This window comes from Ursus americanus, chromosome 1 (assembly GCF_024610735.1).
Source record: "Ursus americanus isolate L20-20 chromosome 1, mUrsAme1.1.p, whole genome shotgun sequence".
Lineage (NCBI taxonomy): Eukaryota > Metazoa > Chordata > Mammalia > Carnivora > Ursidae > Ursus > Ursus americanus.
The window spans coordinates 79,807,750-79,824,554 of NC_142127.1; the positions used below are offsets into that span (position 1 = coordinate 79,807,750).

At 42.3% G+C, this 16,805-nt stretch overlaps 1 protein-coding gene across 2 annotated transcripts in view; it reads right to left on the reverse strand.

The window, feature by feature from the left end:
* Positions 1–16,805, reverse strand: part of KLF7 (KLF transcription factor 7) — a 91,219-nt gene that overhangs the window by 31,874 nt on the left and 42,540 nt on the right. Inside the window, exon 2 of one of the 2 annotated variants that reach the window (XM_045806591.2) lies at positions 14,735–15,368. In XM_045806591.2, the coding sequence (XP_045662547.1) occupies positions 14,735–15,368 (634 nt within the window). The remainder of the gene's footprint in view (positions 1–14,734; positions 15,369–16,805) is intronic. The other variant, XM_045806592.2, reaches the window with a different exon arrangement.

Sequence of the window (16,805 nt, forward strand, 5' to 3'; positions counted from 1 at the left end):
GACACACTGCTGCACACAGCAGCAGAATCTAAACCTGAGTTTGGGGTCTTTGCCCATCAGGGGATTTATGATTCCTGTATGGAGCGAGTATTTTTCTCCATAACACATTTAATACATCCATAAATATCCTCCAAAAAGTGGGGCAAAAAAGGGATAAAATATGATTATCTTTAACTCCACGTTTATCATACAGATAAAAATAAAAGCTCATATTGTTCACACTCCCCTAGCAAAGCTCTGATATACCTAAGACAGCAATGGGCAACTTGTACACCAAGATCCATCCATTCATAGCTTCTGCCGACTTCCTGAAGGCACCTCCATTTGGATTTTCCAGTTTAGTAATAAACGAGGACTGCTAAGGTGCATTCTTTTAAGGGGTCAGGGAGAAATTTCTGTTTTACGATTTCTCTCCACAAATTGTCTACAATATGCAAATGCACTGGGCTGAGATATCACTTCGAGAATCAATACCTTGCATATGTTTGCATCTTTGAAACCAGCTTTCTTTCTTAAAATGGAAAAAAAAACCCTCAGATCAAGGATTTTTAAGTTCAATCAAAACAGGATATAGGAATATACGATACTCCTCGACATTGTACCATTCTGTTTTCTTAGCTCTTCTGAATTTGCTGTCATATTGGACAAGTAAGATAGTAACTCACGTGTTACTTAGCATATGTATGAAATAAGTAGAATGGCAAATATTAGGCCATTTGTTTTGCTGAATTACAACGATATACCCAAATTCATTTATATCCTGTTTTAATTTAGGCATCCTCAAGAAAGAAAGAAAGAAAGAAAGAAAGAAAGAAAGAAAGAAAGAAAGAAAGAAAGAAAGAAAGAAAGAGGGTTCGAAAGGAAAAATAGCGTAAGGTAGGCTTTACAGCTCAGCAGAGAAACCCGTGAAAGATCATCCTCTGAGCCTCCACTTCCTCATCTATAAAATGGGAGCAATGAGAATATTTACCCCACAGGTGAGTGAAGGTGAAATGACATGAGGGCTGTGAAAGAACTTAGTAAACTATAAAGGTTTGTGCAAGTGATATTATTGCCTATTTACTTGGACAAAGCAATACTATGGGGGCAGCCATTCCCAGGCGGGGTACCCAATTGCCTTCTCGCTCCCAAAGCCAGTCTGAGGAGGAATGCCTCAGCCTACCCTTTCTTTAGCCATCTGCTCTGGGAGTGGTTTCAATAACCACCGCCTCTTCAGGTCATCAAGCTAAATATTCCTAATTCCCTACTGGGCCTAAAACTAAGGTCCGATAACAACTGTGATCCAAAACACGGCACTTACCAGGACCCCAGGAGGCCAGCTCGCTAATCGCAATCCCTCCAAGAGGCAAGGGATAAGCTAATCTGTGTGAAAGACACAGATGTCACGTACTCCCTACAGCCACATTCACATGTATGAGAGGAATAATGTCAGCAGTATTGTCTCCAAACAGCAAGGACAATGCCATACAATTAGAATAGCATATTGTCCCTTGTATCTGGGGATGACAACGTCTGACAATGTTATTTTCTATGCATGTGAACGTAGCTGAAAGGGCCAATACATAATTCACATCTCCTGACAAAATGTAAGCATCAGGTATGTGTCCGTTAGATAATGCCATTTGATTCTCTTTACCTTCGATAGCACCTTTCTCCTTGAGAACTCAGAAGGCTTCACAGTACTTTCCACACGCTGTTGGTGTGAACTGCAATCATGAACCACAGGAAAGGCACTGCAGGAGGGCATCCGAATGCAATGCAGTTTTCCCAATAAAAGTTCTCTTTGCTGACTGAAAACACTTACTTCTGCGCTAACAGTCAACCTTCTTTTTGATAACAAGGAAACAACTGTTGTAATTCAGTGAGGCTGCGGTACGTCAGAGGACAGGTCGAATATGATCGTTAGTGCCCGGTCGGCTAAGCCCGCTTGGCGAAAAGCCTCCCTCTCACACACCAGCCTGGCAGCTCATGTGATTCAAATCCCTGTCTCAGCAAAATCTCAAATTATTACAGGTCAGGAGCCTTCAGAAGGGGCGGGGGGTGGGGATGTCGCTTGCAAAGAGTTCCAGTCACAAATGTGAAATCTAGAAAGCTAAGCATCTAGCAGAGGTGGAGAGATTTTCCTCATGTCATAAGCGGGGAGACCAGCACATCTGACAAAAACAATAAATTACACAACATTTATACTTAGTCAATGTTTAAAAGATCATAAAAGGGAACCAAGACCTGGTGAGCGGTCTTAAAAGGCTGAGGAAATATTTTGCACGTGGTGTGGAGTAACACAAAGACAGGAAGCAAAGGACAACTAAGTTAGTGTGAAGCCAGGGTTTCCCAACCTTGGCACCACTGACATTCAGGGTGCGATGATTCTTGGGGGGCGGGGGGGGGGACTGTCCTATGCACTAGAGGATATGCGGCAGCATCTGTGACCTCCATTTACCAGATGCCAGGATCAACACCTCCCTCCAAGATGGACAACCAGAACTGTCTCCAGACATTGCCAAACGTCCCCTGAGGGGCAAAATCAGCCCAAGTTGAGAATCACTGCATTAGGCAACTAATGATCTCACATTGGGGAGAACGGCTGGGCTAAAAGGTTTGCTCTCACATATATAATGGCCTCTTTAGCCATTGAGAGGAGGCCCCAGGACCCCCCCTTAAACAGTCATGCAACTTTCATGTTCCTGCTGGAACCTCATTAGCCTCACAAGTTCTTGAAGGGTCAGGGAAGGCCCGCTGGAGTGGCTCAGCTCCCATGGCGAGCGGGCAGCCACGTGAGATTGTCCAGCTGAAGGGCTGAGGACCGACTCCAGCTCCACTCTTCCTGCCCAGGGTCGCGTCTGCCCCACAGAAGGGGCACCTGCTTCTGATCTGCACAAAGGCATGATGTGGGTTAGCAACAGCCCTGCTGGGCAGACAGCAGCCATCAGATTCCTCTCTTCTAGGTTTGTCAACTGATTCACCTCCTATAAGAGGCAGTAGTATTACGTGGAGATGAGAATTAGCAAAGCACGTGACTGAGGAGAGTAGAAAGGTTGAAACAGCTAGGCAGAATGCTCCTTTCCACAACCCCCAAAGCATGCCTCCATCCCCATGACTGCTTTCATCCAAAGAGTAGAGATAGCCCACCCAGGAGAGCAGGAAGGGAGGAGGTTCGGCAGCGGGTTCTGGTGGTCATTTGTGGCTAGAGCCACCCATGACCACTGCAGCCTTCGAAAACCCTGTTTCTCAGGTCTTACGAGAGCCGGACGTAACCACACCTAATGGATGGGTGAAGAGTGGCGGAAAAGACAAGCACCAGGACATCTTTGGACTTTTCACTCCAGATCCTGCTTCGGTCGACTAGGGACAATGCATAAGAGAATACATACACATGGAAAGCTGTTATTCTGACAATCCACCATCAACAAAGACCAAACGCTCAAACAATCAAAACCACTCCCTACCACAGTCAGAATATAAAACCTGTCGAGCGCTGAAGGAATGTTCTGACATCTGATGGCTCCCATAATCATGGCTAAGTCCTTTAATAGGGAAGTACTTCTGAGCAATTAATAACTGGTAGCAGAAATAATATTTTGCCTGCTCTGTAGTTATCCTCTGATGATAAGGTTTTCTTTTACTGTTGGAAAGCAGCTACTGGTTAGCTGGTTTAAGATCTCTGGGACACTACAATATTCTTTCCATCATCCTAGCCTAGTTTGAGGCCTCCCACCTATTTTAAGGATACTTTAAGCAGAAATGATTCCACAGATCCGGTCTGGTAGTGGCCGGCCTTGCTGCTCTCAAGAGAACTCTTCCGGCTTCACTTTCCATAGGGGGTGGTAGAGCTCATTAGTATGGAGAACCAGTACCAGCCGTTAGCGTCAAGTAAGAGTTGTCTTTGCTGACTATTCCCCAGCACTGTCACACAACGTGCTCAGAGTTTTCTCAATAAAATAGTTCCTCTGCTGGGCAATGAAGTTGCCTCTTCAAGGGGCCTCCATTTGCATACCCCTTCTCAACCATTGAAAGTGAAACCTCCGTGAAGTATCACTTCACTTCTGAAGAATCCTCCTCCCCACACTTCCAGCGAGAAATGGAAACCTCTACTTAAATAGGAAATGCAATACACCAAAATAATAAATTACACTTTTTAAAAAAAAATCACAAAACTGATTTTAGGTTTATTTTGCACCACATTTGTTCCCTGGCTATAAGGAAAGAAAATAAGGTGTGCAAAACATGCATTACTTCTGGGTAAAGCCATGTACCCCCCAAAAAAGCATTTGAGACATTTACTGTGCATATCAGAGGAATGAAATCCATAATGAAAAGCCATGGCTCTAGAAGCCTCCTTTTACTACTTCTTAATGAATAAAACAGTTGGGAAAAGCCGATAATTGCTTTTTGTCCATTTTATTTCTTACTTTATACTCTGTATGATATCAAGAAGAATGGCTACAAAAGAATCTGGTCCATTTAAGAGAGAAAGTGGCACTGCCTTTAAGATGTTAAAGATGCTGCTTTGTTATTAAGTTAGTAATTTTAATGTTTGTGCAAATACTATTAGTGCCTGTATCAAATATAAATGTGTAACAATTTGCCAGTTCTTTCTTAAGAAGACTAACTCCATCATTTAAGTAGTCTTCAAATGTCTTATTTCTTTTAAGTTATATTCAAAAGGTATGCAGAGAAAAGAAAGACTCCAAGATTCGAATGTGTTTTCATAGCTAAAGGATTTAGTTGAGAAAGCAGGATGAGGGGACGCAGGTGCCAGACATTGTGTAGAATTTGCACTTATGCTCCATTAATTGCCAGCATATCTTCCTTTTCCTTTTTTCTCCCCTCCCCCCTTTAAATCCCTTTGGAAAACAGCAGAGCAGCAGGCCCAGACTGGTACCCAGCAGCAACACCAAGAGCAGAAGTAGCCAATTAGCCTCCAGAATACAAAGAGGGGGGAAAAAAAAATGATGCAGTTACCTAGCAACCAGAAAGAGCAGAAACAGCTGTGTAGCAGGCCCAGGCTGGTACCCAGGCAGAAACAGGATAGCCAATTAGCACACTGTATTTAATGCTGATGTGGTTTCCTAGTAACAGGCTGTACAAGTCTGTCTGTTGCGTTTTCTCCCTCCCCTCCTCACATTTTCCTCAATCATGCACAGTATTACTATTTGCCCTAATTACTGTTTCTCCACTGCTTCGAGCGGCCATTATTTTGTCCCCAGAGAAATTGGAAGAACTCAGAAAAAAATCTTCCATAATGACAGTATTTAGTTTCAAATTTAGATTAGCTGTAAGCCTTGAGACACCAAACAACAACAACAACAAAGAATGAAAAAAACCAAAAAAGCCAGCAAATCGCCTTCTGCCTAAATTTGTAAGTAGCTTATGGTACGTTTTCTATATGCTAATATTTACATGTGGGTGAAGCAAAAAAAAAAAAAAATTAATAATGCATACTGTCATTTTGCCATACGCTACATTTCCGAAGAGGCTGAATCCTCTGTGCACTTGAATTTATTCATATTGATTTTCTGACACTCTCCCCTGAACGCTAGGAACATAAAATGTCTTATTACCTACATCAGAGAAGGGAGATGTATCTTTTGTTGTTCTTTTTAAAATACCAATACTAGTTTCAACAAGTTCATGACCAATTGAGAATTCAGTATGAACAATCATTATTTCCTTTCTACAAGAGAACTTGAGTACAGGTAAAGAGTGTGTGTGGCCCACAGTAAGGGGATTAAAACACGGTAAATTCATAACCCCAGTAATGAATTCCAGCGAGGTGACATTAAACCACATGAACACACAAAGTGAAGACAGAAAACTTAAAAACGACTATGCACAGCTATTCTCAGATATTCCTACTGCATCCTGCTGCTCTTGGAGACTGGCACACGCACCAGCCAAGCTTTTTCATGGGTTCTAGTCATCGGGGCATAGATTATGTAACTCTACTTTTTTAGGGCGTCCATTAGCCTCCTAGAACCTCTCTCACTTAACAGTGCCTTCAACTGTGGAACAATTTATAGTCCTTCTTACAAATTATTCCCGGATATGAAAATAGCAAGGGCTCCAGAGGAAGACATTCTATATCATAACACACTTTCTCAGCTGAAGGGTTTCTGGCTTCCTTCCTTAGAACAAAAGCATTGATGGCTTCTCCCAACTTTAGCTAACCTAGTGAAACAGTTGAAACTATCCTATCCCAACAAAGTTTGGATTTTTAAAAACTGTACCTTGTTTGCCTGAAAACAATATGTGTAATAGTTTTACTTTACTAAATTCCATAAGTTAAATGTCAATTATAATAAGGAGAAGAGGATGCATTCTGAAGGCAGAAATAACAAAAGAAGCCTAACTCTATGTTTTATGACACCAGGTGAATGGTTTATAATATAAAATGAGTTTTAAATTATAAATGCATTTTATTTTGCAAACAAAATAAAAGGGGTCTAACCTGAATGCAGGTAACTTTTGAAGGGAAGAAAGGAAAAGATGCAGAGTCAAAAAAAAAAAAAAAAACAGGGGCTGGGGGGAGTCTGCCAACTAGGCCTAGTTCAGGACAAAGCTGGACCTAGACGCTGTAAGAAACTAGTAATGGGGTGCCCTGGTCTTCCATCCCTAAAAGCTTCTGGGGTCCAGTCCTGGGTCAGTCCCCGACTCTCCTACCTCAATAAGCACAGATGGTGAAGGAGAAGGAAAGGTGAACAGAAATATGGGACAAACCATGAAAAGCTTATTCTCACTGCAGACACTCTTAAATAATTTAAGTGGGTTGACCTCCATTATATAAGCCAGTCAGATTCTAACACTGGCAACCAAACATGGAGACATGGTAGGAATGGGGAATACCTCTGTCATTGGTTGGCCAAATAACCAGCACAATAAAAAGTCACTAACTTTTGATTACTTTGAACGGTCTTCCTCTACTAACATTTAGCTTAATAGCTGTCATGTCAATATAGGACTTTTAAAAATGGTTGAAAAGAAGTTACTCTTACAAAATATAGAAAATGCAGTAGCAGAAGAGGGAAGGGGAGGGAGTCAAGGTGGGAAATGCTGCCCCAGCTTCCAACACACCCCATCTTGCCTCCCTATTTGTTTGAAGAGTCCTGAAATTCCACTAACAGGCTCCCATAATCAAAGATTTAAAAAATAATAACAATAAGGAATTTCATTCTGACATAAAGAAAGGTAATAAAGGAAGGTTTCAAAGGCAGGAAGTGACTCAGTGCAGGCAAGCATCAGGTATAAGGTTCTTAGGTGGGGCATGGAGAAGGAACTGAGATTTGGGGAAACAGGTTTGCCCCGGGGCCATCAAGTTCACCTCCATGAGGGTGGGGACAAACAGAAATTGCCTGGTTGGAAAGAGCCAGGCTCTCACCATTGAATACCTGAGTCACCTGGCAGAGCTTGCAGTCCTACTACACATATGCTCACATTAGGCTGGATTCCCAAAGAGTTCCATTTGCTTATTGGAACTAACCTCCTAATATGAAATGTTTGTGTTCTCTTGATCCATTTTCAAGGTTTCAACTATAATTTCTACTAAACTCAAACTAGCTGTTTTTCAAAGACAATCATTTTACAAATATATTTTCATCTCTCCTTATATTTTAACTAACCTTTTTAAAAGGATTATTCCAAAGTTTAAAAAAAAAAGTTTTGTTTTATTTTGTTTTGTTTATTACACACAACCTTCTTAAAATCCTTTGTAGTCTGATTCAAATGGAATTTCACTCTTATGGTTTTAACTTCAAGAGACATAAGACATACATATTGTCTATCCCCAGCATATTCTTACAATATCACTTAGCCTGTACTCTTTACTAAGCTCCACTAAACATCCTCAAACCTCTCAATATATTATGTACAGGATAACCGTGATCATCACGGTCATTAACATTCTTATTATAAGAGAAACCGCTTCTGTACATTATCTGTTTATTAAAGAGAACAGTGGTGTTGTTGTTGTTGTCTTTTGAGTTCACACTTGGCCTTCCCATTGTCACTCGTTCATTTGCACAGACTACTCATGACCTTCTTTTTCTCTTCTCCATCAAACAGAGCTGGCCTAACCTTTAAATCTTAGAATTTATAACATTCTATTACTTCCACTGCCTTTTCTGAAATGAGGTTCCTCTTTTCTCTTCCCTCATTCCTACTTCCCACCCTCGGTCCATGCTCTCTTCTCTTTTGAGATCAGGTTCCAAATATAGTGACTTTATAAAACCATTTTCAGGTTTTTGCATCAAAAAGCAAGGTCCTCGGAGATGGGGGAAGGAACAGTGAGTAGTGTAATGGGTGTTCAAGAAATATTGTTTATGATGAAATACTTATTAATTTCATGCTTTTTTCCTTTCCTGCCATTCTCATTCCAACATGTTTATTTACTTCATGACTACCAATTATCCATTAAAAGGACATCTGGAATAGGCATCCCATGAAGCCTACATTTATTACCATATTATAATAATAAAATAAATGTGCTTGCTGTGTATTTGCTGAGTTTACACCATTCCATCCAATGTATGTTTACCGAAATTTATCTTCATAAATGTTAAGAGCTAGCATATTGCTAAATTATCATGTGGTGAAGCTCTAAGAATTTCTTGAATCATAAAATTCTCCCGTCAATTGTTTTCCGTCATCTCCTGCACACCCGTTCTTTTCAAACTCTTTCTCTTAAGCTCTTGAATATGCTAAATCCAAACTATCACACCCTTCTATTAAACTCTCTCCACCTTGTGAACTGAACAGTTAACCCTTATTCTAGTTTCCATCCCATAATAGGGCTTTAATGAGTTTCTGCCTCAACACATGGATAAACTTCATTAGCAGCCATGTGTCTCAGCATATTAAAGGCCCTTTAATGCCTTAAAATTGCCCTATTTCAGTTGCTATTGTATAAATTCAAAGAATTCGTATCTATGGGGCTGAAGAGGTTGAAAGTGGTCGATGGGCCCCCTACAGTTCCAGACTGAGGTATTTAATTTTATCCTGCTGATATGCCTGACCTTGAATTAGGGCTTCTATTTATATAAATTAGTGTATTATCACATTGGCATCATTTGAGACGATGAATAGCATGAATAAACACCCTGTCCAAAAAGAGAAAAGCAACTTTTTCTGAATTGTCCTCGCTGCTTCTGACCTCGGATGGGCGCCCCTACTCTCATTCAGCGCTCTGTCTCCCTTTGCACTCTTTCTTGGAAGGTCTGTCCCTTTCCCAGGGACTGCTTACTCAGTGGCACAGCGCCTGACATCTATGCGTACTTATTACCCATTTGGGGAATGACTGATAGAATAAACAAAGTGAATAAGATGATGATCTATCGAATAGGATGCAAGCCCAAGGGACAGGAGGCCTGGGTCAAATGTTCATTCTGCCAACGGCAGGTCATCGAACCCGGGCTAAGGCATTTTTACACTGCTGGTTCTCAGTTTCCCCCCTATGTGATAATGCTTGCCCTAATTTCATAGGGATGGAGTATTAGCATTTGTCATTTTAATGAGTGAACTGGGATTGTTACAAGAAAGTCTCTCTTTAATCCTAAGGTTAAAAAATGGTTTAATAGTAATGACCATAATAACAATAACTATAATCGTAACAATAATGGGCCTAGAAACGGAAGACCATCCCTTTGTAATTTCCTTGTTCTGGTTCTTAGTCACTTGATGAAGCAGTATGTTTAAGGACCCTCCCAACTTTATTCTATTTAGAAGACACTCCAAGTAGTTTTCATTGTCAATTTGTATTTAAACTATGTTTCTCATTTCCTCTTAATAATGAGTTATTAAGAAAATATCTACTTGATTTCTTTTCCCCTTGCTCATTAGCATAGAAGTTAAGAGCTCGGACTTGAGCAATACTATTTGGTTTGAATCCTGGCCAAGCCACCTAGGAGCTGTGTGACAGTGGGCAAGTTACTTGACCTCTCTGGGCCTCATTCCTTCATAACTATAAAATAAGAATAGTACCTACGTCATTAGATTAAAAAGGTTAATATTTGTAAAAGACTTAGAACAATGCCTAGCACGTAGCAACTGCTTTATCTTTGTTGAATAACTAAATTATATTCCAAACTTTAAAGGACTTTCATTATATGTATAAAATAAACACTTCTGTTTGCCTTTTAAACATGACACTCATCTTTTTATTTATAGTATTTTTAGCTACCTTTTCATTTGAAAACAAACTATTTCCCTAAATCAGAGTTAAACTTAAAAATGGTGCCACCTCAAGACCTGCCTGACAGCAGACGTGAACTGTTAAGTAATTGCACACTTGTGTTATCTTTCCAGCTAAAAAGCACCCCTTTACATTCATTGGTGCAAATCCAGAATGTCCTTATCCACACCCATGGATCACGCTAAAGTAACCCCCGTCCATAGAAAGACTCCTCCGAGTAAGACACATGAGAACATGGCCTCTTTTCTCCCTCCTCTGGGATCAACAACCACAGATTTCATTGCTGGCCTTTGTCCTGACTTTATCACCACGACTCATGCTGAAAAGTATAAATGTGGACATCCTTTTATATGAATTTCCATATTAGAAAAGTCGGACCAATTAACACAAAGTGCCATTTCAATCACAGCCTTTTTTTCTTTCTTAGAAGTGATCAAGAAGAAATGTGGAAAACACTTCTTTCTCTTTTTGTGTAGAAACTAGTAACGTTTCAATACATTGACTTTTGCTGAACACAAGCATAGTAAAGTGATTTTTTTTTTAAATTGAAAGTGAAGATTTCCTTTGTATCAAAATATAAGGATTATTTCGCTGACTCCAAGAAGATGAATAAACCTGTGATCATAATGATTGAATTATTGAGCAAGAAAAAATATGTTACACAAAGACCAGAAAACAGAGCGGGAGAGAAAGGTCTGTAATGGTTTGGCCGCTAAAGGACATTTTTACGCACATGCCAGCACTAAGTGCTCTTCGCAATGAATAAACCATATGTCCATTTTTATATGCTTCCTTTCACTAAGATCCTGAGACTTCACAATATTCCCTTTGTCCCAGTCCCTGCCTTGTCTTCCCCCTCCCTCGGTTCCCCCATCCCCAACTTCACCTCCTTGGGCAAACAGTATTTGTGCCCTAGCTACCGACTGGAACATCTGCTACCTTAAGAAAAAAAAAAATCACCTCATTGCCTAACATCCTCCAGGGCAAAAAGTTTGAAGGATTCAGCATCCTCAAAAGAACAGCCACAGAAGGGGGGGGGGGGGAGGAGGCGTATCTTTTCCAGCTCAGTAAATTCTATCTATATAAAGATTAAATGAATAACATTTTAAAAATTCTTCAGTGCAAGCAAATCCATGTTACCAAGAATGTATTGTCTTTCTTATGCATAGAGGGAGACCCACACATTTTATTTCATTTCATTTTTGCAACCGTGTCTCCTCTTCAACATATTACCATATAGAAGAGATATAGCATATATATGACTCTAGAGAAAAGAATGCCAATATTTTCCCTCTTTTTACCCGATGGTTTTCTTATCTTCTTCTCTCTCTCTCTCTCTTTTTTTTTTTTTGTCCCTAAACACTCCCCCAACTGAAAGATAAAGAAATATTTCCACTGAATTAAAGTGAGCCCGGTATTAAAATAGCTTGCCAGGATCCAACCACAGCCCATTTTTTTTAAACTCCATTTCAACATTTGGTGGGCAGCTCTGCCCCTCCACTCACTTATATCGGCCACTCCCCCAACCAGAATTCCCATCGCCATATACCTTTGCCCTCAAGCTTTTACTAGCCCATTGCCTTTATATGTTTGCACTGAATTTGATTCCATCCTTCATGCTTTTTTCATTATTCTTAGTTCATCCACACCACATAAATTATCACCTTTGTTTTCAGTTCCCCATGTGCCCCATTCACACCAATTCCAAATAAATACTTCTGATTCTCATCCATTTAATCCAAATTAATTCATATTCCCTCTCCCCATCCTCCATCCTCATCTCTAGCTCCCCTCCTGTTTCTACTTTTCCTTCCACATTTGTCTCTGAGCAAGGTTTTACAGGCAAAATGCTTCAGGAGGATGCAAGGTGATTCCTTTCTGTATTGTCTTGGGAAAGCCAAGCACTCCAGTGCTGCCACTTTCAATGAGCCAATGCCTGCACGTCCAGATGCACTCTCTACACCTGCTGTCCCTGAGCATCGTAACCCCCACACAGGGTGAGGAAAAACTTCTCACTTTTTGATGGTATTTAGCTTTGGCTAACTGCCTTATTTCTAGTTTACATAGAGCTGTTTTTTCACACAATCGTCACTAATCAATATCAACAGCTCTGGTAATAACTACAACCAACTCCACTACTATCTTTGATGAGCTTTTATGATCTGCCAAGTATTTTACATATATTGATTCATTTAGTCTTCAAAACAATCTAGGATATAGATAAAATTATCCCTATATTTTATAAATCACTAAGCTGAGACTCAGGGAACATAAATCACTTAACCAGGTGACAAATCTAAGAAGTAGTAGAGCCAGATCTCAGTCCCAAGTCCACCTACTACAAAGCCCTCACTCTTAATCACTCTGCAACATGGCCTTTCGATAATGCAGAGTGCCTCCTTGAGTAAATTCCCCGTGGGGAGGAGTCTTTCCGCATCAGTCCACCACAAGGCAAGTGGTTGCAGGTCCTAGGAAACATAATGAGCTCCACCTTGACAGTCACTCTGAGTAGACAATGCCCCCAAATCAAAGCACTGAATAAGGCATCACTCCTAAAGAGGTCTGCTTCTGACACATCTGTTGGGAGAAGCGGGTAGGAAAAAGAAGAAAAATGCTCTGGACTTCCCCTTGAAAAAAGGAAGCTCGCCTCCCCAGAGCTGTCCAGCCTTCTTACTAGACAGGATGTAGCCTGTCTCCATGTCAATAATTCAGAAATGTGTCCATAATCATGACTTCCACACCCCCAACAAAGCTCAACATTCTTGCTTCATTCCGCTTTCTCTGGTTTCCTGGGGAGAACGGGAAGTGAGTCACCATCAAAGCCTGGGAGCACTGCAATGTCTTGTCATGACTTAACTCATTGACTTGAGAAAGAAAGAAATATAAATAAAAAATGACCTTCGGGACAGTATCCGAAAGGAAAAAAAGCTGACGTGGGCAGGAAGCGTTAGGTTTGGTGTCTGTGGAGTAGAGCGCTCAGACTCTTGGGAAACCCGAACCACGGCTCTGCCCTTGAGCCACCGGGTTCAAAAGTCATGTAGCAAGAGCTACTAGGAAGTTAAGTGCAGAATGGGAGTACCTGCTTCAGTCCTGTGTAGCAAGAAAGCAGTGTGTTCTCATCCTCCTGTGCATGGGACTGACTTTGAGGTTCAAAATGGCGATTTCTTTGAGACACATTTTACGCATTTCACTTTAGGAAAGTGCTTCTGTACCGCACAAAGATATTTCATGCTCCCACACCCCACAGCATTAGAGCTGAAAGGCACTGTAAAGCCAGTTGGCTTGACAGATATGGAAGATGAGGCCCAGTGAAGTAAAGGGACACTCTCAAGGTCACAGAGCTAGTTAGTGGCAGAGTTAGAACTAGAACCCAGGTTTTTCCGATTTTCCAGCCAATGAGCTTTGCACTGCACACTTCCTTGGCTGGCACAGACCGAAACTCACCACAGAGCACCAGGAGGACAAGCCATGAGACCAAAAACAACTCTCAGCAGCCACTTCTCCTGGCTCAAATCCAATCACCCATTTCTTTTGGACTGCACTCTTACTCTGCTGCTTATTCTTTCAGAGCTTCTCCCTAATTCAGCTGTACTGTGCAAGCAGTATGCAAAACCATACAGGCAACACAGTCGGGACTCATTTAAAAACCACCCGTGACGGTAATTGCTCCTAGGATGCTAACACCAAGAAGAAACACCAGCCCTAAGCTTGTACTTCAAAGCACAGAACAAAGACCAGTTTCAAGGAAAATGCCAATCTCACTCTTTTCTCTATAAACTCCACTCTTCCAAATTATCCCATTGCTCCAAAGATCAGTATGATTCCTGGGAATCACTGCAGAAGTCCTGAGTAAAATATACAGTCCCCGTTGGTCCCCACTCTCCCTTACCACACACACAGCAATGTAATCACTTTAGCAACTTCTCAGTAACAAGCTCATTAAAAAGCAATTCTGCCATCTCTCCATAAAGCACGCGCCAGAGAACAATGCAAAAGAGGAGATGCCAATTAATTATAGAATGATCACATCTAATGAACTCTGAAACCCTCCTGCTGTTGGTGACTTTGATGAAAAATCAGGGATGCTGGGAAAAGAGTGAACAGGGACACCCGGACTACCTTGTTTAACTGTGAGTTCTTTCAAACGGGCCTCCTCAGATTCCAATGTTGCTCAAAACTGCAGAGCGACACTCATAAAACAATGGAAAGTGTCAGGGAGGTGACAAGCGCGTGTACGGTGTACGGCTGTGAGTCACAGCGCCGGAGCCCCATCAGGCACCCTTGGAGCTGTGTCATTATACCCCGTGGTTGGCCTTGCCTCTGAAAGGATGGCACAGCCAGCGACTGGCAAGCCCACCGCCTGTGCCCGGGGCCCCCAGAGCGCTCAAGGTCACACGTGCGTCCCTCTGCTGCCCCTCCCCAGCCCTCCCGCCTGGCTGCCACCTCCGAGTCAGCACGATGCCACTCCTCGGGACACGGGAGCCCTTCCCACCGCGAGGCTAAAGGAGGAAGGAGAAGAAGAAGAAACCACGTGCGGCCAACTTGTACCACTACCTGTGTGAGTCCTCTGGTGGGCCTTTAGGTGGGAACTTTTTGTATAAACTTTTCGGCACCCGTTAAACTGACAGCGGTGAACCCTCTTCTTGTTTTCGGGGCATGCCTCGGCCCCCACCCCTCCTTGCTCGCTGTCGCTCTGTCCGCTCTTAACTGTCCCAGCTGCCGCCACGGCCGCCGCTGCCGTTGCCACCCCTCCCACCTTGACTGAGCCGAGCGCAGCCTTCTTGGCCACCAGTTTCAACGTCACCGTGCCATCCACGGCTGAGAGAGTCTGTGAGGTTTTGACCAGATGGCGGCTGAGCTCAGGGGACGATGGGGGCGTTAATGAGGTCACTGCGTTGAGCTGGGCCTGGTTGACGGCTGTGTAGCTGTCTAGAGAGGAGCTGGTCGGCTGGAGGCTGAGGCAGGTCTCAGATAGCAACTTGTCCCGAGAGAGTAGAATGTCCACTGCCGAGCTCTTCTCGCAGATGGTGGCTTCCACAGGGAGCAGCAGCGGGTCCAAGCGCCGGAAGCTTTCCTCAATGCACGGGGGAGGAGAAGCATGGAGGAAACAGTCCAAGTCCTCACCGAAGGTCTCCGAGATCCTCCTAGGCTCTGTCTGTAGGTAGCGTTCCAATTCAAGGCATGTCTGCAGAGGGCAAGGAGGGAGGGAGAGAAACAGCCATCAGAGGCAAAGAACACCATGAGGCCACATGTTGACAGGCAGGAAGACACACGGAATGGTTTTGTGGCTGGAGTCTGTAATTCTCTCAGTGAAAGGTCTGACCTTGTTATTTAGTCCCTGAATACTTCTGAAGGGTTCACAAGGGTCATATCATGCAAGTTTAATGAAGGGGAACTAGAGGCCCAGAAGGCTATCTCACACCATCAAGATCCCAGAGAACATTCAATGTGAAAATGGTCTTCTGTCCCACAACCCAAGTCAGCAGGTGAGATGCTCCAAGCATCGCTGGGAGTTCCCACGTAAGCAAGAAGCAAGTAGAAACAAAGTTTTCATACCAGAACAAGACTTCCTGTAGTCCAACTTCATTTTTCAAATAGACCTGTGCTAGTCACAAAAATCAGTCAATTTTCCGACTTGCTCTGAAGAACAAACCATGCCCGCCCCAACAACAAGGTGACCTCAGCCACAATCTGCCAACAGCAAGCTCTGTCTTGGATTCCCTAACCAGCAGGAATGGATACTGTTCTAAAGAAAAATAGAGCTACCCTATGATCCAGCAATTACACTACTGGGTATTTACCCCAAAGATACAGACGTAGTGAAGAGAAGGGCCATATGCACCCCAATGTTCATTGCAGCATTGTCCACAATAGCTAAATTGTGGAAGGAGCTGAGATGCCCTTCAACAGATGACTGGATTAAGAAGATGTGGTCCATATATACAATGGAATATTACTCAGCCATTAGAAAGAACGTTTACCCAACATTTACAGCAACATGGACGGGACTGGAGGACATTATGCGAAGTGAAATAAGTCAAGCAGAGAAAGACAATTATCATATGGTTTCACTCATTTATGGAACATAAGAAATAGCAGGGAGATAGGTAGGAGAAGGAAGGGAAGAATGAAGGGGGAGTAAACAGAAGGGGGAATGAACCATGAGAGACTATGGACTCTGGGAAACAAACTGAGGGCTTCAGAGGGGTGGGGAGTGGGGGACTGGGATAGGCTGGTGATGGGTATTAAGAAGGGCACATATTGCATGGTGCACTGGGTGTTATATGCAAATAATGAATCATGGAACACTACATCAAAAACTAAGGATATACGGTATGGTGACTAACAGAATAAAAAATTATTATATAAAAAAATAAAGAATGCCTCTCACAAAACCTTTGATATACAAGACAAAACTCCCATGGTTTACAGCAAGTTATTCAAAATACAATTGCTACCTATTTTGTGGCAAGGAGATTAAGTCTGATTACAATGGTTTAGCATCTCTATGTGATAAAAGTAAGTTCAAACACAGCTATTTGATTTGCTAAAGATAGGACCCAATATATTTCAACATAAAGCTTTCACCTGGTAAAGAAATAGAGAAAAAGAAGGGAAAAGT